Consider the following 26077-nt stretch of genomic DNA (forward strand, 5'->3'; position numbering starts at 1 on the left):
AAAATGTTTTTTTTTGCCTCAGCTTTTGGCTTTGTTTCCTGCCCAGCAGACAGCATAAAAGGCAGAATGGCTCTAGAGAAGGAGTAGTGCCACAGCTGTAGCAAGAATTTATTCTGTTGACATTAAGAGGCAGAGCTGCAACTATAGTATTCATTTCTGCTGTGTTGCTGAATAAGCTATGGAAAGTGGTTTGCAGCGTAGAATATGTATCCTCCTGAAACGTATTTCCTCTCACATGTGCCTCTGCCTTCTGCAAGTGTGAGTTATGCTATATTAGCAGTAAAAGGGAAAGAAGAGCCAGCTTTTTAAAGGTGCTTAGGCAGCTGAATCAGTAGGTAACTAATAGGATTTAGGATCCAAACCTGGGAAACGTAAGTATCTTTAAAAGTCTCACAAAAAATTCTTCCCGAAAACCTTCAGTTTCCATACTCTGCCTCACCCATGATAACCTACCATCATGCCATCATTTTCATTAGCAAATTCTCATGCCCTGGAAGGACTGGTTTGACAGGTATTTCTAATAATTCCAAGGTTATTTTTGCTTTCCAGACAAATTACCTTATATTCTAGAGGCAAAAAATATAACTGTGAGGATGAGGACCTCTCCTGTAGATAGTGTGGGATTATTTCTGCACACGCTGCTTTACCAGTGACTCACATCTTCAAAGGCAAATTAAGCTTTATGCCACCAAGTTAATGGGCTGCTCAGCAGGAGGAAAGCCAGTCCAGATGACCCTCCAAGTCATCCAGCTCCTTATGATGAATGAAATCCAAAACCCAGTTCCCTGTCCAAGCCCTCCGTCACTGTCACACCTATCAGCTATATCCATCATATCCTCCAGGGCCTGTTCCACCACGGTTTTAACCAAAGGTGCGGTCTCAGCCGAGTGCTGGAACGCGGCAGCGGGCTATGTGGACCTCCGCTCCAGGCGAAGCACCGCAGCGGGGCCCAGAGCAGCCGCCGGAGAGGGACGCCTGGGGCCGGCAGACACCGATCCTCGCCCCGCGCCAGCCCCGGGCTCTCGCCTGCGGCCTCTGCCAACGTGCTGTGCTGGAGGGCACCCGTCCTGCCTCCGCGGGACGGTCCCGCCCGCAAGCCTGCGGCCGGGGCTCAAGGCGACCGACCTGGGGGGCTGAAGCAACAGCTGGCCGTGGGGCGCGGCGGCGCGGGTGCGGTGCAGGACCCCTGCGGACCTCCCCGCGGCCGCCGCAGGTGGTGGCGGGAGCCCCGCGCTGCCACCGCCCCCGCCCGCGCTTCCGCCCGCGTCAGCTGACTGCCGCGAGGGAGCAGCGGCGGCTCCGGCCCAGCCCCAGCCCCAGCCCGCGGGAGCCCCGCTGCAGCCGCCCCGCAGCCATGGCAGGGGTCGTGGTGAGCGGAGCCCAAGTAAGTGTCCGCGTCCCGCCGCTTGCAGGGCCGGAGCGACGGCGGCCCCACCTGCCGCTTGCAGCCCGCCCCGGCCGGCGCGTCCCCGCCCCCGGCACTGTTAGCGGCTGCCCGAAGTGCTCGCCGGCTCCCCGCTGCTTGGCCGGGGTCCTGGCTCTGTCACGACCGGTCGGGGGAGGCTCACGGGGGAGTGGGGGGCGGCGGGGTCTCATGGGGCCGGGGCCTTTTAGTTCCTAGCCACACGTAGGCACCGCGGTACGGGACGCTGCTCAGGTGTGGCCTCTCTAGCAAACAGGCTGCTCCGAGGCCAACGCGGGGAGAGAGCGGAGGAGCCGTCCCTGCCCCCGAAAGCGCCGGACGGCAGGGGGGAGGTGGTGCCGCCCCGGGCCGTGCTGGGCCTCGCACGGGTTGGTGGTGTGCGTCTGGGCACTGGCAGTGCTCTTTCTTAACTGAGCCCCGGGGGAACTGGTGACAGAGGGCTCCTACTCTGCCGCTTTTGCTACTTCTGTAGCCTGCTCAGATGCAACAGGCGTGTTCCCGAGGCTTTGCTGTGGGAGCAGCGCGGCTGTTGCAGTTTCCTCCCGTGCAAGATCCGCAGCTGGCGGTGGAGCCGGATGCGAGGGCCGGTGCTTGGAGGATCGTGTGGCGCTCCAGAGCGACCTCCGGTTGCTCTTGGCCTCTGCCGCTCTCAAGTTTGAGTGGCTGCAGGAACAGGCTGAAGAAGGACTGAAATATGCTAAATGTTGTTCCTGCTGAAAGTAAACACTATGTATGTTTCGTTTTGGTTTAAGAGAGAAGTTGGGAAATAAAAAAGAATTACGGGCCTTTAGCCACTGTCTTATTTATCTGTTGAAAGTTTTTTTTCTGGTTAAAATTGATGTCTTTACTGCTGAACCTGTGACTAAAACTAGCAAAATATGGGGGGGTTTTCCCCACATAAAGAATGAATTAAGCTTGCCTTCTTTTTTGAAAATGGTTAGCCATTAAACCAGGGTGCTGCCCATCTAATTGCTTCTTTAATCTGGTCGCAATTTCAGTGTGGAATTCATGTAAATGTGTGTGTGATATGGAGGCAATTGGCTAGTTTTGCAGCTGCTGCAGGAAGTGGTTGCTGTGGCCTGTGCGGTGCACTGAGTAACATGCTGCCTTCTTCCATTGAGCATGCCTTGAGCCCCTTCAAGTGAAGCATATTCTTAATGTGACTGGGTGCCTAACATGCAATCTTTTAACAGCATATAGTAAAATATAATGATCAGCTGACTGAAAATATTCTCCAGATGTGTGTTCCCTTCAGTTGAAGGGAATTGCAATGTCTGGAGTTCATACATGACCTATTTGGTGACATATTTAATAAAGATGTTACTTTATGAGCTATTAAGATTACAATATCGTTGTAAATGATTGCAGAGATTAGATGGAAGCATCCTCTGAAACAAACAAAAGAGATGTGCCATTCTATTGACTGGTTAAATTATGTTTTAAGTATTTTGTAAAAACACCTTTTCGCCCTGAATTCCATACAGTGTGTCTGCAAGAATATCTGAGATGTCCATAGCCTATCTGATACTTTGTGGAAAACTTTCTGAATGTTTCAATGGGATAGTGACCAGGGCACCAATATTAGAATAACTGACTGTGACCAACCTGTATTAGATTTGAGTTGGAGAATTAGGTGATGGAAACATCTGCATCCAGTTTTTAATCCCATGTGATGTTCTGTGACTGGTATAGACAAATCTAAGAAATCTCCCATTACTGATGTGTCTTGCACCCAAACGGCTGAGGTGTTTTGGGAGAAGTATGCTTGCTCTCATCCCTCAGTGATGACATCCCTGCACGTGTCTCATTCTCATTTTGAGGGTATTTGTGACTGATGCAAAAGAAATAATACTGATTTATGTACTTTTTATTGTTTTCTGGGTAAATGATTTTGAACTGAAAGAATGAAAATGATGAAAAGTTATTCTTCTGTTGTCCAGACTACTAAAGTCTTGTTTTATACCTGCATTTATCAGGAATTAAAGAGAAGTGTGGGGAAATAAAAACTTGTTCAAAAAGGCTTATTGTGTATTGCATTGCTGGCAGTTGCTGCTGTTCCTACAGTAAAGAGATTTCTTGGGCGTCTGAAGCAAATACATGTATGTGAGGTGTAGAGATCTGAAGCTGAATGCTGTTTGTGTACTTTGAGGAAAAATAAATCTATTTGTTTCAAATGGAGTGTGCTGAAGTACACTTTGTGGAAGTAAAATTCCTTTTACAAGGCCTCAGCATTATAATGTCATGACAACCATATTTAACCGGCAAATATCTGAATAATCTGTTTGTACCAGTTATGCAAATATATTTCTGTATTACAACAGTTCAAAGGCTGAAGCCCTGCAACACTTTGTGTATTTTGTGCTCCTGTGTGCTCCAAAACACTGTTACATGAACTTTTTTTTTCAACTTCTGTTCTTTTGGAACTAGAATATTTATGTCCAGGTTTTCTGAAGCAGTGGGAATGCAGGTCAGAGTCTCTTGCTTCTTCTCCACCACTCTTCCCTGCGTGAAAAACAAAGTGGTCTGTGCTCTTGCTGTGTTCGTAGATTCTCAAGAGGGTCTTGCCCTCCTAATGTTAGTAGGCATCATATTTGTCTCATTTCTATTTCAACATGTTTTGTTAAACTGAATGCTTAATACAAAGTATTATTCTGCTGTTAATGTGTTTTTCCAAGGGTTTGCAAGTAATACTTTAAAGAAATCTACCATTCAGTGAAGAATGAAGCAATTCTTGTATGCATACCTGAATGTATGTTGTGGAGTGTGTTGTAGTTGTCTTGGATGAAAACTGGAGGAAAAAAACCAACCATATTTAATTCAAGAAATTCTGCAAAACAGTTTTTGTTATGTCCAAACTAACCAAAACAGTTCCTTTCCCTTTTTCCCTTATATTTGCCAGTCTTGTATATCTGGTAGCGGAATTTAATGCTGGAGCAGGTATGGTTTCACAAGGGGAGTAAATAGTTAAACTGAGCTTCAAGCTAGTTGTTTTCTGCTCGTAAGAATTATTTCACTGTTGTCAGCTTTAGCTCTTGAAGTTATTGAACAAAATTACTTAAATTTGATGCAATATAATGTTATCAGACTGCAATAATTTTTAGAGTGTAAGAGACCAGGATAACTTGTAAAAGTACATACCGTCAGTCTGTTCTGCAGAGGAGTCTCTGTTTCAACAGCAAGTTAAACACTATCAAAACAAATGGTGAGATTTTTGCCTATTTTTCATCTAACATCTTCTAGACTAAGGGGATGTGGTCTTGAAATTGGCTTTCTACTAAATATTGATATAATAGCAGTAACTTATAGACAGTGGTCTAACACAATGTGGAGATCTAACTAGCAAATTGCCACTTAAGGGCAATTAGAATTTCTTTAGCGCAAAGTCTGACGTGGATGAACCAATATAGATGTATAGAATTCATGACAGTAGGTGTGGCAGGCTTTGTGGGCATTCTTTGAAGAAATCAAATCAAAGACGATACAGCAGAGAGCATTAAAATAGTGTAGCTATTTTATTTTTTGTGTGTTTCTGGAAGTATCATTGCTGGCTTCATTCTGGCTAAATAAACAAACAAATGGCCTGAGTAGGCTGTATTTTTGCTACCACTAATTCTTCCTATGTTTGTTAAAGGTGAGTTAGATGGGGTGGTATGAAAAAGAAAGAAAAGACATTAATGAGTATTTTGGTATAAGAAGTATGATCTGAACATAGGTATTGAAGCCAGAAATCATGAAGACTTGCACAACTGTTTGAGAAAAGCTGCATGTTTGGTTTTTCACGTCTTTGGTAGCCCTCTTGCTCTGTCTCTTGCATGTCACTAGGAAGAATAATCTCCTCAAAGGATGGCTATGAGAATGGATTGACAGCAAACTTCTTAGATATTTCTGGACCAGAGTTTCCAAAGTGATCTTTTACTGTGTTTTATACTGAGAGGCAAATGAGAAAGTCCTTTGAATTGCTCCTGATCTTTAAAAAAAGCTTATTCTGGAGTGTATCAGAATGAAAATATAAAATAATGTTAGGTCAAAGTATTAACAGTGGAATAGAAGAAATATGATGTATTTGATAAAATTATTTTTACCTGAAAGGAAACAACACATTGTACTTAAGACTATAGATGTAATAAATATTAAGCTGATTGTATCAATAGGAAAGTGAGATTGTGATAGATTCTATAGCAGTGAAACTGATGTAGCTGTAACAAAGATTTACTATATTGTATTATGTCATTGGATCAATGAGACAGAATCTGGACAGAAAACTAAATCATCCACTTATGAAAATGTCTCCTTTTTGCTCCCAATTCTTAGGTATCCTACATTAGTCAAGACTGTGAAGAAATTCCAGAATTCCTAGGAAGAATATATGGACATATGGCAAAAAGGCTAGATCTTAGCTTCAACTTGTTAAGGTATGTGGCATTATATAGAGTTTCAAGTGCAATATGGGACATCAACTCCAAAAATAGACTGTTTGTTGTTATTATTATTGTTTCTTTTTAAAAATAGAAACATACATATGTGTCAGTTACATTTAGTTCTTACCAAGTGGGTGATGCTGTTTTGTAGGCAATGTTTGTCTCCTTTTCTTGCACACCTGGAATACAAATAACCAGGTGAGTTTGGAAATTTCTTGTGTTAACAAAAGTGATACCCAATGAAGAGCTTATGTTTGTTCTCTGCTCATAATGGAAAATTATCTGAAGAAGTGAAGAATGAGATAAACAGTGAATTGTTCTTAACCAGAATACAAGTAAGTGTGTGCTCCTTTCTTTTTCTTTTTAGATCTTTGATTATTACTATAAATGGTTTGCAATACTCTTTTTGCAGATGATGTGTTTTTGTTGTATGTTTTTGGGCAGCTGTGTAGTTATGTGCTAAAACTAAGTGCAGGTAGATTTTATAAATAAATTATTTTAATGTATGGATTGATTTAGAGTTCTAGAGTATTCCCATTAGATATTACAGTCTCCTTTTTAATTTAATTTGTGCGAGAGACCCTGGTGAGGTCCAGCAGTGTAACTTTTGAGTTTGCAACTCTGTAGGTGAGGGGAGGGGGGAAAGGAACAGAGTGTAGTTGTTTGTTTAAGAATCAACATAGTTTTTTAGTGTCAGAGTTGGACTCTTTTGGTTTTGTTTTTTCCTCTTTTTTTTTATTTAGGGTAAGCTTAGTGTCTGCTTGTGAGAAGAAAGACACACAGAAGTAGTGTGCCATTGCTTTGTTCTCCTAGGGAGAGCAAGCACTGGTTTGAACTTACTTAATAGTCATAAATGTTATCCTGAGTCACTGTCAGCTCTGAAAGACTGATTCCTACATGCAAGAGGTAGCAGAGCAAAGGAGGCGCTAAAAAATCTGTGGGTTGTTATACTTCTGTTATACATACATACAAAAATTAATGAATTAAATAAATACATAAATATATATATATGCACACGCACGCACTTCTGTTTTACTTCTGGCTGATTCAATGATTCTATGGAAATTGTAGTGAGAAGAAAGAATTTTGCTGGGGGAGGCAACTGAATGGCCTTTTTTTCATTTTGTCATGAAGATAATTCAAGTTCTGCTTGTGTATTCAGATTTAACATGTCATCAACAAGACTGCTCCTTCTTTACACCTTTGGAGGTACTACCTCTGGACAAAAAAAAAAAAGTTTGTTTCATTTAATACATGATTTGAAGAATAGTTCATCTGAGTTAGTTTTATTTCATAAAATAAAATGTAACATTAAATCTACATGTAAAATTCCACTTTGAAACTCTAAGTCATTAGTTCGTATTTTAATTGAGAGCTCAGTTGGTGATATATTTCTCAAGTCTGTGTTTTTGTCTCTTCTTTCCTTCCCTATCCAAAATTCTATGACTTAGCCTATTTTTCAGAAGGGGTATAATTTGGTTTTATTTGGGTTTGTGGGGGAAAAAAAGCGTGTTAAAATCATTTGTGGGGAAACATGAAAGAAAGTGCTAGTTTTTGGGGTAGCTAAAGCTGACTTTTGATGCAGGATAGCTTACTGTTGTAAAGCTGTAAAAGTATTCTAACGCAAAAAAGTCAGGTCTAGGATGTGTGGTTTTGTTTGAGTTTGTTTTTTGTTTTGTTTTTATTTTCTTCTTTAGCTTAGGGAAGCTAATATGAAATATGATGAGACCAGTAATGTTTTCTTATTTGAGCGGTGATAGATGTACTAGGCATCTAGAAACTAGGAATGAAGTATTTATTATACAGTAGCTCTTCAGACTTGTCTACACTCATATGTGAATACTGTGTCTGCATATTATAGAAAGAAAGAGTCAGATAAAATATATAATAAATGTCATAGCCTTAAATGAATGTGAATACAGAAGAGACGTCTTGGGCAGCTGTTGAAGCAAGTGTAAACAGTAAGATATTTTTTGACTCCTTTAAACAGATATTTTTGTTTGAAAAATCTGACAATGCTGTAGCATAATAACAAGTTTTATAATTTTTATCGGTGAATACTTAATTTGTAAAGTTTAATATGTTGTTTTCAGTGGGGAAGAAAATCTAAACATCTCTTTAAAAAGGCGTCTGATTTTCTAGAAAAAATTGCTATCTGTTGGTAAAGTGTAAGTTCAGTGAAGGACACCAAGGGTGATCCAAATCTAGAAAAACATAAAGATTAATATTGTGCTTTGCTGGCACAGTATTTATTTGCAGTGAAGATATTAGTTTTCATTATACTATGATTCATTATTAGATGACCATCTGGGGGTGTTCTTTGAAAAAAAAGTATTTTAGTGGTCACTAAATTTTCAGACTGCATTTAAACCAGAGAAATGTTGAACTATTCAACATTTGCCTGGTCTCAGTGTTAGGCATAAATAAGTACTTACCAAGCTTTTTTAATGTTGTTCTGCATGTAGGGTTTCTGTGTCCTATCCCCTGTAAGTATGGTTACTGCCAAGTGTAATTCAGGAAGGAATCATCCTTCTGTAGCAGGCAATAAATTCTGTTATGTTAAAGTGTCAATAGAATTTCTGACACCATAACAATTACTTTAAGAATTTAAGAAATTGTGCTTCAAGGGAAGATTTCTTATTTTGTGGGCAGCAGTATTTGCAGTCATGTTGTTTGATATTGCTACCATGGGTGTAGTTGCATGGAGAGAGATCTCTGTCTGGTATAACATGTTCAGCTTTGTAGACAGTTGGCAGCAAACCCTTCTTGCAAGACAGCGCTGCCCTGTCTCAACCAGGAGTTGTGTGCAGTTGTAGACTTGCAGTCTCTCTGGTGCACACACATACTCACTTATCCATGTGAGACTCTCACCAAAGATGTATTTGTACTGCATGATACAGATGTCACAGAATTTTCTTATGCAGTGATATAATGTAATACTTGATTGCAAAATTGCTGTAGTGATTTTGATAGTGATTTTGATGCCACTGTGTTGCAGATCACTTTGTTGCAGAAGTCAGTATAGAGCCAGGAAAGGTGTTTTTTTTGCCATTTAAGGCTTTCCACTGTAAATGTGTGTTTTCGGAGGCTTGTCCAGGTGTACTGGAAAAGGGGTGGAAAGACTGGATGATGTTTTTAATAAAGTGGGAAAGAATTATTAAAAATGCTGTCTTTTTTGACATACATGCAAACAACTTTTGCCAAGCTAATCCCTTAGTAACATATTTCAAGAGATGCTGTTGTGTCTCTCTGGGAAATACAGCTTGTTTTGTACAAATCAAGGAGTTTCTCCCCACTGCCCTCTTTTCAAAAACAAACAACTTGTTGAGATGATACACATTTGATAAAAAGTAGAGATATCTTCTAATTTATTACTGGTTGTTATGGCACTTCTGTCTTTCTTTTTGTTTTCTGCAAAGAAAAGTAATTATTGTTACTCAGATTTTTCTGATTTTTTCTTTTTGGGTGCGATGTAAACACAAATTTACACAGAACCAGAGAACTAAATTGGAGGAGGGAAGGGTTGTTGTTAGTTCTTTTGTATTGGCAATTTAGTAGAAGAAAATGTATATTTTTCACAATTTTTTTTCTGGCTTCAGCATTTTTCCTAGTCTAGGGCCCCATTCTTTTATTAAATTAAATTAGGGCCTGTGTAGATGCCTAATTGTCTTTGCATCAGATGTGGTAAATCTAATAACAACACTTGATTAAATAATCACAAAACTTGCTCTTTAAGGGAATTGTCTTTCTTGTTTGCCTTTTTGCAAGGGCTGGTATCTCTTCTTGATTACTATGAGTGATACATAGACCCAACTCTCTCTTCTGGCAGCCAGAGCAAAGCCACTGTTACCAGTCACAGGGATTACGGCTCTCCTCTTTTTCCCAGGAGGAAAAGGAAAGACAGAGGTGAATGGCAAAAGGGAACTTCTTGTGGGGATGTTAGAGAAAAAAGAGGTGTGGCACCTCTAGGTGTTGTGTATGGGGCAAAGGAAAAAAAATGGTGTGTACTTAAAAGCACGTGAGTTATAATCAGCACTGGATTTCCTCCTGTTTACAGCTCTGGCAGACAGAAATCCTTCAACCCCAGACCACTATAGTCCACTTACTAATTATTTCTTCTTACACTGTTTTCCTTACAGATCTTTAAAAATAGTTTCTAATGGCTTTTCTTTCCTTTTGGGACTAATGGGAGGTTGTGAAGAAGGTGGAGCCAAACTGTTTTTAGATGTACAGCAAAAGGATAAATGGCAGTCATCGCAGGTTGCAGCAAGGGAATTTCCAACTGTTTGTAAGGAAGGGCTTCACAATTAAAAAGGTTGAGTGGAAGAGGTGCCCAGAGAGGCTGTGGGACCTCCATCCTGGGTGGTGTTCAAAGTGCAACTGGACAAAGCCCCAGGCAACCTAATCTAACTTTGAAGTTGCTCTGCTTCTTAGCAGGGGATTGGACTAGATGACCTCTAGATGCCCCTTCCGACCTAAATTATATTATGATTCTGTGGCTTTATTGGTGTGTTAATTATAAAATGGCCTGAGTTGTAGCAGTTCTTTTGATTTGTTACTGATAATGATTTTCAGCTATTTTAGAAATGAACTATTTACTCCGTGTATTTTCAGTAAGTCATGTTTCAGGAGGAGAGATGTTTTGCTTTGGAAATCTGCTCCTGAGTCTCTCATGGCAACTGTATTTGATAGCCTTCCTTGATAACAGTACTGTAAAGGCCACTGTTTTGTTTCATAATATGTGGAAAGCATTCCCCAGTTCCCATTTAATGAAAGTGCAGAGTATGGAGGGAAAGTCACTGATGTGCCAGTGTTAGTATTACTGAGAGGCTTTGCTGAAAAGGCTTTCAAGGGGGAATGAAAAACTGCTGTTGATCATTGGAAAGTAAAGTTTTCATTGAATTAAAAAAAAAAAGGTGAATAATAATCATTGGTGAAGGAAAGAAAGGAATAAATAAGTGGGAAGGATGTAATGCAGGTAGGGAGTAGCGATTTGGATGAAGTACAAAGATTTAATTTTTTCTAGATTGCTGATTTCTTGCTGTCTTGTGGAGAGGAAAAAAACCCCTATTTGAAAGTTCTTTTATTTGTCTCAAATAACTTTCTTTGTGCCACATTTCTCCTTTCACATTAAAGGCTAAATGCACTGTGGGGCTTGAGTAACTATGTCAGTGTTTTTGTACAAATAGGTGCCATGTTTTTATAAATAACATCTGCAGTTCAAGTCACAGAGAAGTCCATCTTACAATTTTGTCCTCAGTAGTTTTAAACATTCGAGTTATTTTCCTTTTTCTTACAGATATTTCTTCTGGGTCTGAGCTATGAAGCGAAAGGGAGAGTGAATCTTTAATCTTGGCCAATGAGGGAGGATTAATCCAATAATTGTGCTCATGGAGATACAGATATCCCTTCCCTCTCTCTAGGGTGCAGATTATTTCTGCTAGAAGCATGAATAATTTGCACAGTGTGTGCTAGTGCATGTTTTCCTCTGTCCGATTAAGAGGATGTATGTATTAAAACATCCCCTTGAACTTTAATCCTAGTCTGGAATGTTCCTCCATGACTTTTGTGAGGCTGAGGATTTGTAATATCCTCTCTGTGGACTGGAGATTGTTTCTTCTTCCTACTGTTATCTTGCCTGGGGGAATATGCAAGTGGCAGCTTGAAATCGGACTTCAGTTTTACACTGCATGTTTCTCTTTGTGAGCTGAATGTGTGAAAGAGAGGCTTCTTTTTGTTGTTGTTTTTTCCTTGCCGCCTTCCCAGTCTGTGCAGCAATAAGACACACAGAAGAGGAAGATGAACAACAAGAGAGAGATGGAACTAAAAGCCAGAATTCAAAACAAAGCATGACATATTTTTAAAAGCCTTTAGACTGATCTTTGTAGCATTTTTAAATGTTGAAGAAAGGCACTATTGTTAAAACTTTTTGATGGTTTTATTTGTAAGGTAGAGAAATATTTTCACCATAATTGGGTAACTCTTAATCGTAGCAATTGCATATTTATCAGTATGAGGGGCTGTTATTAATGTAGCTGTCATGCACAAACACATTTCTGCATTAAATCCATTTAGTATGTGCATTATTCGGTCTAGAATGTCACCAGGACATCAAAGTCCCCTTAGGCATAAGAGCACAGTGCCCTGCTGTGGCTGCAGAAAGGGCTTGATCAATAAATGTAACATGTTAATGCAGAGCAAATAGAATAAAAGATTTCTTTGACAAGACATGAAAAATCACCTTGTGGCAGCTGGCATGGTGATGCCATTTCAGCGGAGACACTAGCAAAGTTGATCTGACAAGTAAAGAGGAGAGATGATGGTTATAAGGTGCTTTTGTTTCAAACTTCTTTCTTGACCTGTCAGGTTTTGAAGGAGCCTGAATGGCCCTTTTTTGTCATGTGAAAATTGTAGTCTTAGGCAGTTATGAAGCAGTTATCTCTTCTCAAATTGTGAATGCTGCTGTTTAATTGATTCACTTAGCATTTGAAACTGTCACGCATTAATAATTGCTAAATCCTGTAGATACTGCTTCAGTGTGTCATGCTTAAATGTGTAGTTATCAGAAAATTAATATCCTTAATGAACCGATGCTTTCAAACTAGCATTGCATAAAATCTCTTTTGCCCTTTCATTTGCTGGAGGTGTATCAGCCAGTTTTCAGAGAAACCCCTCCTGACAGTTGTGTGGTTCTATTTATTTATTTATTTATTTGATGCCCGACAAATGCCAGCTTTGCTTTGGGTACATAGTGTCCTCAGTGACAATAAATACCGTAATTATGCTGGAGTTAGTAATTAACATAATTATAGTCAATTACAACAAATACAGTGCAGAGCTAAATAAATGAGGGTGAGAAATTAGCAAGCTAATTGATTTACCTTACTTGCTGCTTTTTCTTACAACTAGCAGTTGCAGATGCGTAGGAGAAAGAGCGTTGTTTACAAATAGTTGATTGTGTTTTGAAATAATTCTGTTGTATGGCCCTCGCTTCTGTTTCTTTTACCCTGAAGTGAAGAGAATTGGAATATGGGGTAGTGATTAGAAGGAGAAAGAAGCTTCTGTTCTGTCCTCATTGAACTCTTTGAAATAAAATGTATGTACTTGCTTTATTTTTAGATCCTTACAGTATTGAAAGGAAAGAAAAGGTCCTGATTCTTCACGAGCAAAATGCATTGCTACAGAAATTTTGGTCATATATTTTAATCTCCTTGGATGTGGTCTGAATTACCTAAGATAAATCCATCGGTCTATTGACATCATAAAGATCTACGTAACATTGGATAGCTAAGGAAAGAATTCAAATTGTTCAAGTAATCCAAGTGTGTTGAAACAGTATGCTCTTGTTCAGCCATCAGTTTCAGTAATTTAGAACCATTGGACCAGTAGAGATGCAGAGTATCATAACATTTGTGCACATTATAATTGCCTGTTTTGTTTCAAGATGATTTATAGTATGTTGTCTGAAATAAGCGTATTCGAGCTATGCAGTTAATCTGTTTCACCCTCCTTGGTTTTTTGTTTTCTTTCAAGCATGACCACAGTTTACAATATGAAAAGAGAATTAATATGTTTAGGTATTGAAGATTTTTGTATTGCTTTTTTTAAAAAAGATGTCTAGTAGCAGCTGAGATTTCTTTCTTAGCGTGAGAGAAGTGGTTTACAAATGTTTGTAAATTTTATAACTTAAATAGTTCACTGTTTCAAGGTAAATGGTATTATATTTAGAGAATGAAACAAAGGAGAGTACTTTCCACAGATAAGCAATCTGAAATGTATTAAATCTTGGTAATTTTTCTCCTGTTATTGCCTTAATGTATCACATTCAAATGAGTGGGTTTGTACTTTGAGATGGGTACTTAAAATTTACGCAAAAGGCATGTCCTACAGTTAGCACAAGATGCTGTTTTGTAAGTAACATTGAAATGTTATGAATATCTGAAAAGAAATGTACACTAACATGGCTAAGGGTGGTCATTCTTCAGAAGCAATTCAGTTGGAAATCAATTTGCTAAATGAAATATTTATACACAAGGAGTAATTTAAATTATTTAAAATTTACAGTTGTGATGGTCTTTCAGATGAAGTCTTACATGTTCGTTAATCACTATGGACTACATTATGCATAATTATCTTTCTATTAAAATAACAATGAAATAGTCTTACCCTACTAGATGGTCTGAAGACAAGTGTGATGATGGGTTCGCTTTCTATAAGGGTAATACCTAGGGAGTTGTATAAGATAAAGTTTTATAGGTGTATGGCTATTGTAAAAATAGAAAGAGAGTCTTACCAGTAACAAAAAGAAATTTAGACTTCAAATATTAATTTTATTTTGATAGTTGCTAGACAATCAAAGCTAAATCAGCTCTTGGCTTTCTTCTTCCTTTCCTTTTCCCTCCCACCATGCCTTCCCCCTTTTGAAAAGTGGAATTTCAGTGGGAACCAGATGTGATCTGGGTAACGTATAAGGAAAACTTCTTTATCCTCTTTGAATAATATAAAAAACCCACAACTGTTAGGATGAACCTTGTGTCACATACACTAGCCATCTCTGTGTTTTATTATTTTATCAACTTTAAATGTAGACTATTTGCTTTTACAAAGTATTATTTGTGTGTGGTTTTGTGATTTGTATATTTTCATGCTGTCTAATTGCAGTTGCTGGTTTATTGTTGATACGAAAGGGACCAGTGAATGTCTGATTTAAAAAATGCCTGGGTAATGGCTTATGGTATGTATTTAAATATCTCACCGATTTCAGCATACTGTGCCAAGGATGCTGTTATATGTAAGGACAAACTTAAATTGTTGTATTTTAATCTGGTTCTCATGGCTGTTATCTTCTTTAGTCCCAACAGCCTCTCTTTTTGTCCGTTGATCCTTGCTTGACTTTTTATGGCCACATAGTCACTAACGGGCTGTGAAAACACTGTAGTATATATACCTCTGACCCCAGTGCTGGCCATTATCCGTTGATTTACTGTGTCTGACAGATCAGAACATAAGATTGTTTTCTGTTCTGCTTTTCTCAAGGAGCTTAACATTGTGGAAGGAGTTGTCTTGAGAATGTATCATGTGCCAGAATTGGGCAAAAGCCTGTTACCTGAATAATGGCTTGGGGGGCGGGTGGGGTGGTGTCAGTGTGTTTTCATATTGTGTACTGGAGAAGTCTTGGGAGAATTACTAGAGCTGTTAAATTTGGTAAACATCTGCACAATTTGACATTAAGTAAAATAAGGTTGTGAACCTGAACTTCTACATGCTTGAATAAAGGTAGTGAATGTTGTTGTGATGGATGATCAAAGTTGTTTTTTTGGTGGCATCCATCTAAGGCACTGTTGCAGTCATGAGTAAAGGTGAAATCTGTACTGCTGAACAAAGGTGAGTAACAAACTCCCTGGACCTGAACAGAGATTGGGTGTCATATTAAGGGTCCATTGGCTCAAGGCTGTTGACAAGACCTTTTGACTGAAGCCAAGCATTTCCCAGTGAATTGATGTTTGCATCACATAATTTTCTTTGTATTTGAATGAGTGAGGAGTGAACTGCTTTCTCATTATCTGGTTTCCTGTGTGAGACTGAAGTTGTTTTTTGGAGTGATGTTGAAGGGTTAATCCACACAATCTGCACTTGTTCTCTGAGTACCTGGAGGGGTTATTGTCCTGAATGAGGTGGGTGCAGCAGGCTGCTACGGTTAGTTCACTGGCAGTTAGTCCAGCTCCTCTTGTAAGAACTGTAATCAGTCTTAAAGAAAAATTAGTTTTGCTTTCAGTTCTGTTCTGAATGACAGGAACCTGTGTCCAATGGAGAGAAAATCAGTTAATAAATGGAAGACTACCACAATCTGTGGAAGGTACTGGCATTTGGAGGAGAAATAGTTTGATGCACTTGTTCTAGCTTTCAAAGAATGTCAGTAGATTGCAAGTAACATCTTAGTGACTTCTGCATAGTCTATGGCTATCTAGATTTTAAGACTGAGCACTACTTTTGTTAGAGGATTGAGGGCTGAAGAAAAGAGCGTGATAAAGAGCATGCTATAAGTATGTAATCAGATGGACTGTTCTTACTTTCTGACTTCCTTAATCTCTCTTACTCTAAGACAGTATTTCCTCATCACTGCTGTTGTGAAACAAGTGAAGGACTGCAGAAGTAACTGTTGTCTATGGACAAGGAGCTTGACTGAAGGGAAGAACCTGCAGTAACCTTGGAGCTATTGTCTCTGTCTCTTTCTCTCTGTTTTGTTGAAAGGTATCTTCTCTCCTTAATGCAGTACACAAGATTCCCAGCGTCTAGTTGCAGATGTAAAGAAATGGACTAGTTTTCCTTACCAATCACTGAATAAGAAGGGTCTCTGTCCTCCAGTATTCAACAAACCTGCTGAGTGGTCATGGTACAAATAGCTAATTGGCATTTGACAGGTAAAATCCTTACAAATCTTTTGTTTATGCATTTCTTCTTTGTGATGTGTTGTCTTGTGTGGTTTGTGCCATTTTTAAGATCTTGCATTTTACATAAATCATCTTTACAGAAATTATCTTGGAGATGTTTTTCAGTTTAAAAAGACAATCCCTGAGCCCTTAGCTCCTGCAAGTGTGAAGAATGAGTGAGTATTATAGAAGTGGAAAAGGGCCATGCGTCTTTCTCAAGATCAGGAGCCAGCATATCAATCCAGACATCCTATACAATAATTATACTGTCTTTAAGGTCATAGTTAATTCAGTGTTACAGCTCAGTTGCAGGCTTTACCCATAAACTGGTGCTGGCAATCATGTGAAGTTTTATGATTTTTATTACTGCTTTTGTTTTGTTTCTCCTGGTCTTTAATCTTCACTATGCTTGCCTGAGTTCCTTACTGGCAGAGTTGAAAGAACATGTTTTTATTTATAATTTCTTATCGGTATTCTCAGCACTCAGTATTGGTCTTGGCATGAGCTCTTACTGAGACTCAGAGGAGGAAAGTTATATCAGCATGGTGGTGTCAGTCCACTTGGCCTTGGTAAAAGTCAGGCTCTTGCTCTGTCGATATTGTTGCACTGAAGACTAGAGTGACAATGTTTGACTTATTACTTGTCAACTACAGACTTCATTTTTTACATTTGCAAAACTAAGAAAGGAATTAAAAAAGCTGGATGGGGTATTTTGTAGGGGATTTTTGTTTGTCTGTTTTTCAGTAGAAAGCTTATGTGCTTGGTTCTCTCAGCTGGTTCATTTTTGTAGAATGTATTGGAAAGATGCAACCATTTTGAGCACCAATTTTCCATGCTTGCTTTGCTGAATGTTAAAAGATGGGGAATATATAGAATTAAAATATATTTAATGATACTGAAAATGTGGCTTATATTTTAGGATCCAACTCTGCATTTCTTATTTGACACAAGTGGGCTGACTGGTGCAGTTTGTTCCTTGTGAATGTACCCAATGGAAAGACATCATAGGGCTCAATGTTTTAAGATTACATTCAGAAATATGATCTGCCTTTCCCTTAGAATGTTAATCAATAACATGCTGACAGGGAGCTCAGTTTATGAATTTAACAAAGAAGCTACCTGTTACTTACGTTTAATACTTTTAAAAAATCATCACTTCCAACCATTAGTTTGCAGATCAAAGTTAGCATATGTATTCTTTGTAAGAGAGGCATGTACTTGTGGTGACTTAAATGACTTATTTAGTAATTACATATTTATTCATCACAAGTAGTTGTTGGTTTTTTTTTTTTTTTTCCTTTCTATTTTAATGAGTTCAAGACTAATATATTTTAAGTCCTTAGGTGTTTGGGAGCAATCAGTTACCTACTTAGAGCAACAGAACAGCTTATTATGACCAGGGTATGGCTAGTGAAGTTTTATTTTGCTTACAGTGGTTTGAGGTTTTTGTTCATTGATTTTTGGTCTCATTCTTTTTACCAAAGGCTAAAAATGCATTTTGTCTCTTGAGCCAAAAATCTCTTAAAGCACAAGAAAATGCAGCAGAATTGTCCTTCAACCATTTTAGACGTGAAGGGTCCAAGACTTGCTGCAGTGCCATGACTCTGCAAGGCTCCATGGACACAAAATCACTGGATGAGGATGCTGTGTTTTGGGATTCTAGGACTTTCAAGACCTTTTAGCTGTAGAGGAAAGATGAAAACTTGACCTAGTTACCAAAGTGATGAAGTGTACCGATTATTTCAAAGGTCTTAAAGGCTGAGGGAAAGGTGTTCTAGATGTGCCAAAGATTAACAGTATATTGAATATTCAGAAAGCTCTACTTCTAACACAGTTACATTAAGATAATTTGACAGTCCAGTGTGTTTATATTAAAATTATACCTGCTCAAGGATCTGAACACTTTCTACCTATTATCTTACATTTAATAAATTCTCTATCATGGATAGTGAAGTACTTTGCAATAGCACAGAAATAGTGTGAAGGTGGTTAAATTTGAATGGCTTTGGAAAAAAAACCTGTCAAATAGTATGTTTTCTAAGAAATGGAAACCAGCTAACTAAGTGAGAGGCTGTGTATATGTCCAATTTACTTCCCTCACTCTGTGCCTTCTTTTCCTCCTCTCCACTGCCTTCCGCTCCTTAAACGAACAGAAGGCTCCTGAAGATGCTGCTGAGAGATTAGAGTGCAGATGCAACATGAGGTTCTTGCTTTCTTGTGAAGTCTCTCCTTTGTTCATTGAGTTGCTTGCAGTCAGGAGCCAGGCATTAGCAGGAACTAACAGCTAGCTCAGCTGTTCCTGTACAGTATTGGTTCCAATTCTCTCAGGTGCACAATTAGTAAATTGTCCTCTAGCCTAAGTGGGAAATGTCAGAGGGCAGTTGAATTTCTTTCACTGTTAATTCTTTGGCTTCCTTTAAATAAGTTGTATTAACAAATGGTCTGTTACTACCACTAATAAAAGGGCTTTAGAAATGTGGACATATCTCTAATGAGAATCTATCCCAACCCATTTAATGCGGGCCACTGCTTTGCCACCAAATTATGGGCTCTGGTCACTGCAGCCACAGGTGGTTCAAAACCTGCATTGAAATGACTGAACAGCAGAAAAGAAGTTTCTGAAGTTAAGGAGACTAATGCTTTACTGTAGATTTTGTTTTGACCATCATTTTCCTCTTTCTACTAATTGGTAAATGGAGGAAGTGAGGATGTTATTTCTGTATTGAGCTAAAAGTGAATGGGCAAGTGTTTCTTTGTGCATTTCAGTACATCAGATAAAAATATTGGTTACTGTAGCCCTACTATTTAAAACCAAAGTAAAAAGGTGAAGTAATCTTTAAAATACAGTTCTGCATGTTTGTTTGGGTTTTTTCATTTTTTTTCTATCTGGAGACAGAAATACCCTGGAAGCAACTAAGGCTAATATGAGTGGAAAAAGTAGTGCTAGAAAGTTGATACTTGTATTTACCCCATAGCCTATTACTCTAATGTGACCTGGAATGAATAAGCACTTCCTGTATTGTAGCAGATACATCTCAGCACAAGCAGAATAGTGTCAGAATTGGTCAGTAAGCTTCAGTGTATAAGCAGAAGCATCAAATGTTTTACGTTCTGTACCTTTCATTTAATACACAATGAAGTCATAATCTAGATCAGATTTTCTGAATGATTCCTTGGCTGCAAGTTTCCATACAGCTTTCATTCTTATGGGAAAACAAACAAACAAACACAACAATAACCAAAACCAACAACAACCAAACAAAAAAGAACACAAAACAAAACAAACAAAAACCCCCACAAAACAACCCCCCCCCCCCCCCCCAAAACCAACAAAAAAAACACCAAGAAAATCTTCAAAAAAGATAGGTAGGTACAGACTTATGTTAAAGGTTCATCTGTTAACTCCTAAAATCAAATAATATATGAACTTGCCTCTGTATCAAGAAGAGTTGTTTACTTAAATTACACTGCTGCTTTTAAAATAATTTACCACTTGCAGAAAATGATACATGTTGCCTTTCACTAGATTTTTTTTTTTTTTGTATGCTGAGCACAAATGAGATCTTTGATGTTTAAATCTATCCATTTGGATATAAAGAACATTTCTCATAATTAGAGATTGCGTTCACATCTGTGCATGTATGTAGAAGGCTAGGTGTCACTCATTTCCATCCTGCGTAGGCCTATTTTTTTGCAATGTTTTTAAATCTCTTCCTTGTCCAGAGCATTTTATTTATTTATTTATTTGTTTATCTAATTATTTATTTATTCCTTCACATCTCTGTAAGTGATCACTGAACAGAGAAAGGAAATTGCTGTTAAGATTCCCTCACTGGTGATTCCAGCTAATCCAACCACAACTAGTGTTTTGAAAGCAAACAAATCCATGCTTTTTCCTCATTGGTGTCTAGCGAGCAGAGTGCATGAGAGCAGAGAGCTTTGACCCCAGAGTGATTTGCATGATAGACTCTCTTTGGATTCTTGTGTAAATCATACTAAGGCCCCAAGTGTAAACTTCAGAGCATCTCTCTGTGCTTGACATTGTAACTTCAAGCTTTTATGTTATTTAAATATACTAAAATGTATCCTGTAGAAAACTGCAGGTGCTGCTACACTTCTATTAGAGCATGGTAACACTTACCAAAGGAAAACTCTGAGGCTGGTGAAAGAGTTAAGCAAAGCAGCCAGAAACCTTTTAAGCATACCTACATTTACCTGCAATGGCAATCGTTTTGCATTTTAATGACAAATCAAGTACGATAACTTGCATTTGAAACGAAAGTGCCTTAAATGTCTCTGGCTGTCAGAATGAGATGTTAGGGGCTTGATGAAAAGAGAACAAAGAAGACAAAGTATGAAGCCTAGATACAGAGCAAAATGAAATAAAACCTTGTATGGCCTGTCAGGGGTGTCAGTTGATATTCCTATCTAAAGCACATTATAGTATTACTTTGCAGCTCATAGCTTACTCATCTGTCTTTTTTAATTCATCACATTCTAGCCCACATCTTTTAAGTCCCATGTGTCAACAATGGAAGAAATCTGTTAATTGACAAATGAGTGTCACAAATGTGAATTGGTGCCTTTACATCAGAGGCAGGTAGTCTCTGTTGTTTTTTGTCGGCTCTATTATTGGCATAAGCCAGTGTAAGACATCTGTCTTTGCCAGAATGAGAGATGACAGCCAAAGAAGGGCTGTCATTGTTTTAGTGCATGTTCATTCTGCTGAGGTACTGTATAAAGATAAAATGTCAGTTAAAAGAATATGAAAAACTATCGAGAGGAAGTCCTTAAATTACTTGGGAAGGGGATCTGGGAATTGGTGCCAGAATTGAAATCTGAATGTTCCTGTTTGCATCCATCACATCAATTTAAAAATAATACTTTCTGAGTAACTGGGTCAGTTTATAAGGCATTTAGGAAAACGTTATGTTGTGTTGGCATAATTAGCTCATGAGATGGAAGGAAAAACATACCTCCACAGGATGAGTTTATTTATTACAAGTTCATTTTCCAGACATGTATAGAATTGTCTCAATAAAAATATGCTCTCTAGCATCTCTGGCGTTGATTTGCATCTGTTTTGAAATATTGAAATTGCTCCTTTGCAATTTCTTTTTCTGTTATAGTTCTATTTTAGATTGATGAATAACATAATGAAATAAAAAGCATAGCCAGCTGTGAGTTGATGGGATAATTAATAGGAAGAAAATGATTAGCATAGTTCTGGGGTGTCCAGTGGGTGTATGGTACAGAAAAGTTACTCTCAAATCACTAAATCCCTTTATTGCAATAAATGACTTTTTAATATCAGATAGTGCAAAAGAGAGGAGGAAAATGTCTTAATGGAGGAGGTGGAAAAGTGGAATAGAATAAAAATGTCATAAAAGTCTGCCATTTTGCTTTTTAGTTTGAATTGAAAGTCATACAAAAGATAAATTGGCACCTTAATCTTCAGCAACTCTAACAACCGTTTGCTATAGGTGCTACAGGTGCCTCGTGCTCCCCTCCTTCCAGAATAATTGTGACTTTGGTTCTAAATGACCTTGTCTGAGCTTTGGGGTTTTTGGGGACTATATTGACAGGATCTGGTCAAGGACTGACTCTTGATCTGTAGTGAGACTGGCTGTGTTGAAGTTTCAAGATGGATGTTTCTAAATAACACTGTGTTAAAAGTCTAAATTTTAAAATTACTTGTGTTTGGATTATAAATAGAGCTGTCAATATGCTAGATTTTAGAAGTACTCAATTTTTATACTACTTAATACAGGTAGAATTGTCATTAATAACGTTGTAGGATTTGTCTGTGTTTGGTTTTTGGTGGTTTGGTTGGTTTTTAAAAAGGTTATTTTTTTTTTTTCTTAAACCTCTTTCCAGCAACTAGTTGAGCAGCAGAACAAATGTCAGAGTTGTTTCTCTCTCCCCTCTCCCATCAGATGTGGGGCTTTCAAATTTTGTTTTTCTTTGATAACTGAGTTTATCTCCAAGGTGCCTCCTGAATGTTTTGCTGCAGACTGTGGTTAATGTTGATTGCAGTTTAAAGCCTTTTTTTTTATTTTTTAAGACAAATCTTTTCAAAGTTCTTTGAGTTCATTTTGCTAGATATGTCTTTAAAAGATTATAAACCATGAAAATTAGGAAGTATTTGCTTCTTGTTTACAAAGGTTTATGTGCCTAAATTGAACAACTGTAGTTTTGTTAGTGTTAGCCTTGTTCTTCTATTCCCAGCCTTCACTGCTTACAACTAGATACTTAAATTTCTAATCAAAAGCCATACTGTTGGTGGTGTTATGTAAAATGCCAGACATATCTCTTTAGGCACAGTTTTTAGCACTGTGTTCTCAAGTTCAGCTTCCTTTGAGAAGTGGAAGGACAACACTGTCTCTGACAGATGGCAGAACTGCGATGTGAGGAGGCCTTGATGATAAACTATAGATGCCAGGTATAATTTTCAGTCCTTCACACCAACTTGTGCAAACCTTTTCTGCATGTTGTCAGGAGTGATGGTTGACACCTGTCCACCTGCTAAATCTGTAATGCTCCTAGAGGTAGTGTAGTTTCATGTGCTACTTAGTGGCACTTCGTATTACCTGATATTGGGTGTATCAGCAATATGATGGTACAGCTGAGGTTAAAAAGAAGGTAAAATATTGAATGCAATGTAGACATGGGAGAATTTTTTTGTTTTCAGGTGGATCAAGATTTTCTCATATTTGTTCCTTTTTGGTCAAATGGTATATAAATATAAAAATAGCAACAGTAACAACAAAAAAATATTTGGACTGAGACTGTATCTTGTATTGTTGGTGGACTTTCTTCCTTTCCTAGTTAGAAATTAAAACATGATCAGGAAGGATAAGTAGGAAGAACAGATCTCATCTCTCTTACAGAAGTGAATGTGCTTAATTTTAAAAATCCATGTGCAGAAAATGAAATTGGAGCTAGTTAGGATACCATTCTGTTCCATACTCAGTGCTTACTGCAAGATGCCAGGTGGAGCCTACAGAAGAAATTCAGCATGTATAATTCAGCTATGGGAGCATGTGTTTGCATGACACTATTGTCACTGTTGCATTAACTCTAGAAAGGGAAGATACTGGAATTTAAATACAGAAGCATTGTACATGTGTGTGTGCATACCCTCTTGGCAATTCTCCCCTCCCAACTGCCAGCTGTCATACAGAATCTGAAACAGACAAAAATTTATTGGGTAGTATTTAGAAACATGTCAGTGGTAATGACTGGATCTCTGATTTCAATTATCACCTACTAAATTTAGGCTAATGTAATGCATTTGTAGACCTGTTGAATGCACTTGACATCATGTTTAAAATATTTGAAACTGCACTGTTTTTTGATATCACATGTTGACCACTTTCTTTTTCCTATACACATCTGGTGCATGGCAGCAGGCATCCCATGTGACCTATAAAAGCTTCAATGCTGCTAGTTTGAGAGTGCTTTTTTGTTTTCAGATGGTATTACAGCAGAGGAGAAGAACGTGGTCTGAGACTACAATACAAAGCTTGGCTTAATAAAATGCTACTCCAAGATCTGTAATTCACTTTTTTCCCCCCCCTTTGCAGTCAGTGTGTAAACAGCATTTTAAGTTGTATTTCTATTGTTTAGCTTAATTTTTTCATTGAAAATCCTTTGGATGTAGGTTCCTGGTCACTTGGGTGCTCTTAAAACTGTTTTACTAACAAATTATCTGTAATCACTGTTCTGCAGAATGATTGGGTGAGATTTAAGGTAGAATCTGTGAATTTACACAATTTCTATTGCTAAATTAGCAGAGATTAATGTTTAAATTCACATTAGTTTGAATTCTGCTTTACTTACTCTGCAAACGTTTTATGTGTGGTTATTTTAGGATTATTGAGCAGAATCTTTTTAAAAATGCTTCCTTTTCCAAGTATTGAAATACTTTGTTAGAGTGTCACAAAATAGTTTTCTAACTTCCAGTCTTATATTCTTTCCCAACCCCACATTCTTATACATAATCAATAAATTGATGTGCTGATCTTTGCTACTCTGAGCTTCCCTTCTTACTGTTGATACAGTAACTGTTGAAGACATTTGTTTCGTTATACTCAAGAGTACTAATCATCACAGCTTTTAGTTTGTCTTTCACTGTTTTTGTGAAAAAAATTAGAGGCTTTTAAAGTTACATCCATATCTGTATGCAAGTACTGTAAAAACCAGAATAGTCTCCAGATATGTGTCAGCTAATTTGAATAAGTTTTCTATCCACATCTTGATAACTACATAGACAAATTTGGGGAATTTTTGAAGAATAAATATCCTCCTCCTTTAAAGCCAGGTCCTAGCTTGCCTCTACTAATTTTACTTTGTTGTGGTTTCTTATGTGTTGGAATATACTTTTCAGTAGTATTCTCAGTGGTAGTCAGTACGTTCTTTTTCTTCCTGTGTAATGCTTCCAGACATACTTTAGCTGACTTATCCTTAAGAATATCAATCTTATTTGAAACTGAAACTGTTATTAAAAAAAATCTGTTTCTGAAATACAAGACAGAAGAGCAGAAGCTTTTCAAAAGGGTATTGGAAACATGCTGTCTGGGAGAGGAAACAAAACTTGAAGATTAGATTTCACTAAAGCTGGATGTAGGTCAACTGGTGAAACGGGTAAGCATGTATAATGTTCCTGATGAGTTGTAATTTTCAGAATTTCTAACAGTTTCTTGGATGGTAAGTTTCAGGAGTAATTTCCTGTGATGCTTATTTTCTGGGGATTTTGTTTAGTTTTAGTGTGGAAATTGTGTATGATTTCTTAGAAATTCTGTAAGCCAAGCATGGATGTAGATAGCATCCAATAATTACAAGGGATCTACATAGTGGCTTCATGGCATAATTAAAGTTACCATAGAAAAGGAGCAATGTTTCCTAATCTGATCTAAGCTTGTCTAGTACAGGCCTAAAGCTCATCATTGATCACAAGTCACAGAAGATGCCTGTGTAACTTAAGTCCATCCGGGCTATATGTAGGCCATATTTATCTTCCTTTCACAGAGAAACATTTTTCTCAGTGGAGTATCCCTTTAGTGTGAGCCCTGCGTTGTTTTTATTTTTCCTTGCATGTATGAAAAATGAAACCTAAGGCCTGAATCTTCAAAATATGAAATCTTCAAAATATAAATTTCAATTGTAAACAAAGAACAAAGTTTTAAATAGCTTACAGAACTTGCTTTGCTCTGTTATATATTTCTCTAGTAGTATGGGACCTCCTGAGGAGTGGATTCTGTTCTGGGCCATCAGCTCTAACAGGCTTTGTTGTCCCTCCCAGAATGCTGAGATTTTGGAAGAGTGCAGGGTGGGTATTTCTCTTGACTGTTTTGATATGTTCTAATTATACTATATTGGTTTGAAAATACAGGGAACTCCTCTGCTGCTCCATTTTCCTAACCTTTCTGATTGCTCTATACTCAGTTCTTCTCAGATAATTCCTGTGCTTCCTGACTGCCACCTTGGATGATCCAGTTTTGGAGAGTTTTGCTGACTTCCACTTTATTCCCACAAATTCTTCTAATCTATGCGACTGCAGAAATGTTTCTTCTGCTTCCTGGTATCTTCTCTCACATGCTAGTGTGATGATGCTAACCATATGTTTCTACAGCACCTAACTGTGCTTTTGCCTTTTCTTTAAATCAATAGGGCAGTTATTGCTTTCAATACATCAAGGTGGAAATTCTTCACAAATATGTGGTACTCTGTTTATTGAAGACTGTTGTAGATAGTGCATCTGTTTTCCACTTGCTATGTCAGAAGAGTGTATACATACTTGAATA

General features: G+C 38.0%; 1 protein-coding gene across 1 annotated transcript in view; it reads left to right on the forward strand.

Annotated features, from left to right (window-relative positions):
- Window positions 1-1315: 1315 nt before the first annotated feature.
- The window catches only part of LRMDA (leucine rich melanocyte differentiation associated), a 641174-nt gene continuing 616412 nt past the window's right edge, over window positions 1316-26077 (forward strand). Inside the window, exons 1-2 of the mRNA XM_051619408.1 lie at window positions 1316-1384; window positions 5735-5835. Of these exons, the coding sequence (XP_051475368.1) occupies window positions 1355-1384; window positions 5735-5835 (131 nt within the window). The 5' untranslated portion in view covers window positions 1316-1354. The remainder of the gene's footprint in view (window positions 1385-5734; window positions 5836-26077) is intronic.

Source organism: Apus apus, chromosome 4 (assembly GCF_020740795.1).
Source record: "Apus apus isolate bApuApu2 chromosome 4, bApuApu2.pri.cur, whole genome shotgun sequence".
NCBI classification, from domain to species: Eukaryota; Metazoa; Chordata; class Aves; order Apodiformes; family Apodidae; genus Apus; species Apus apus.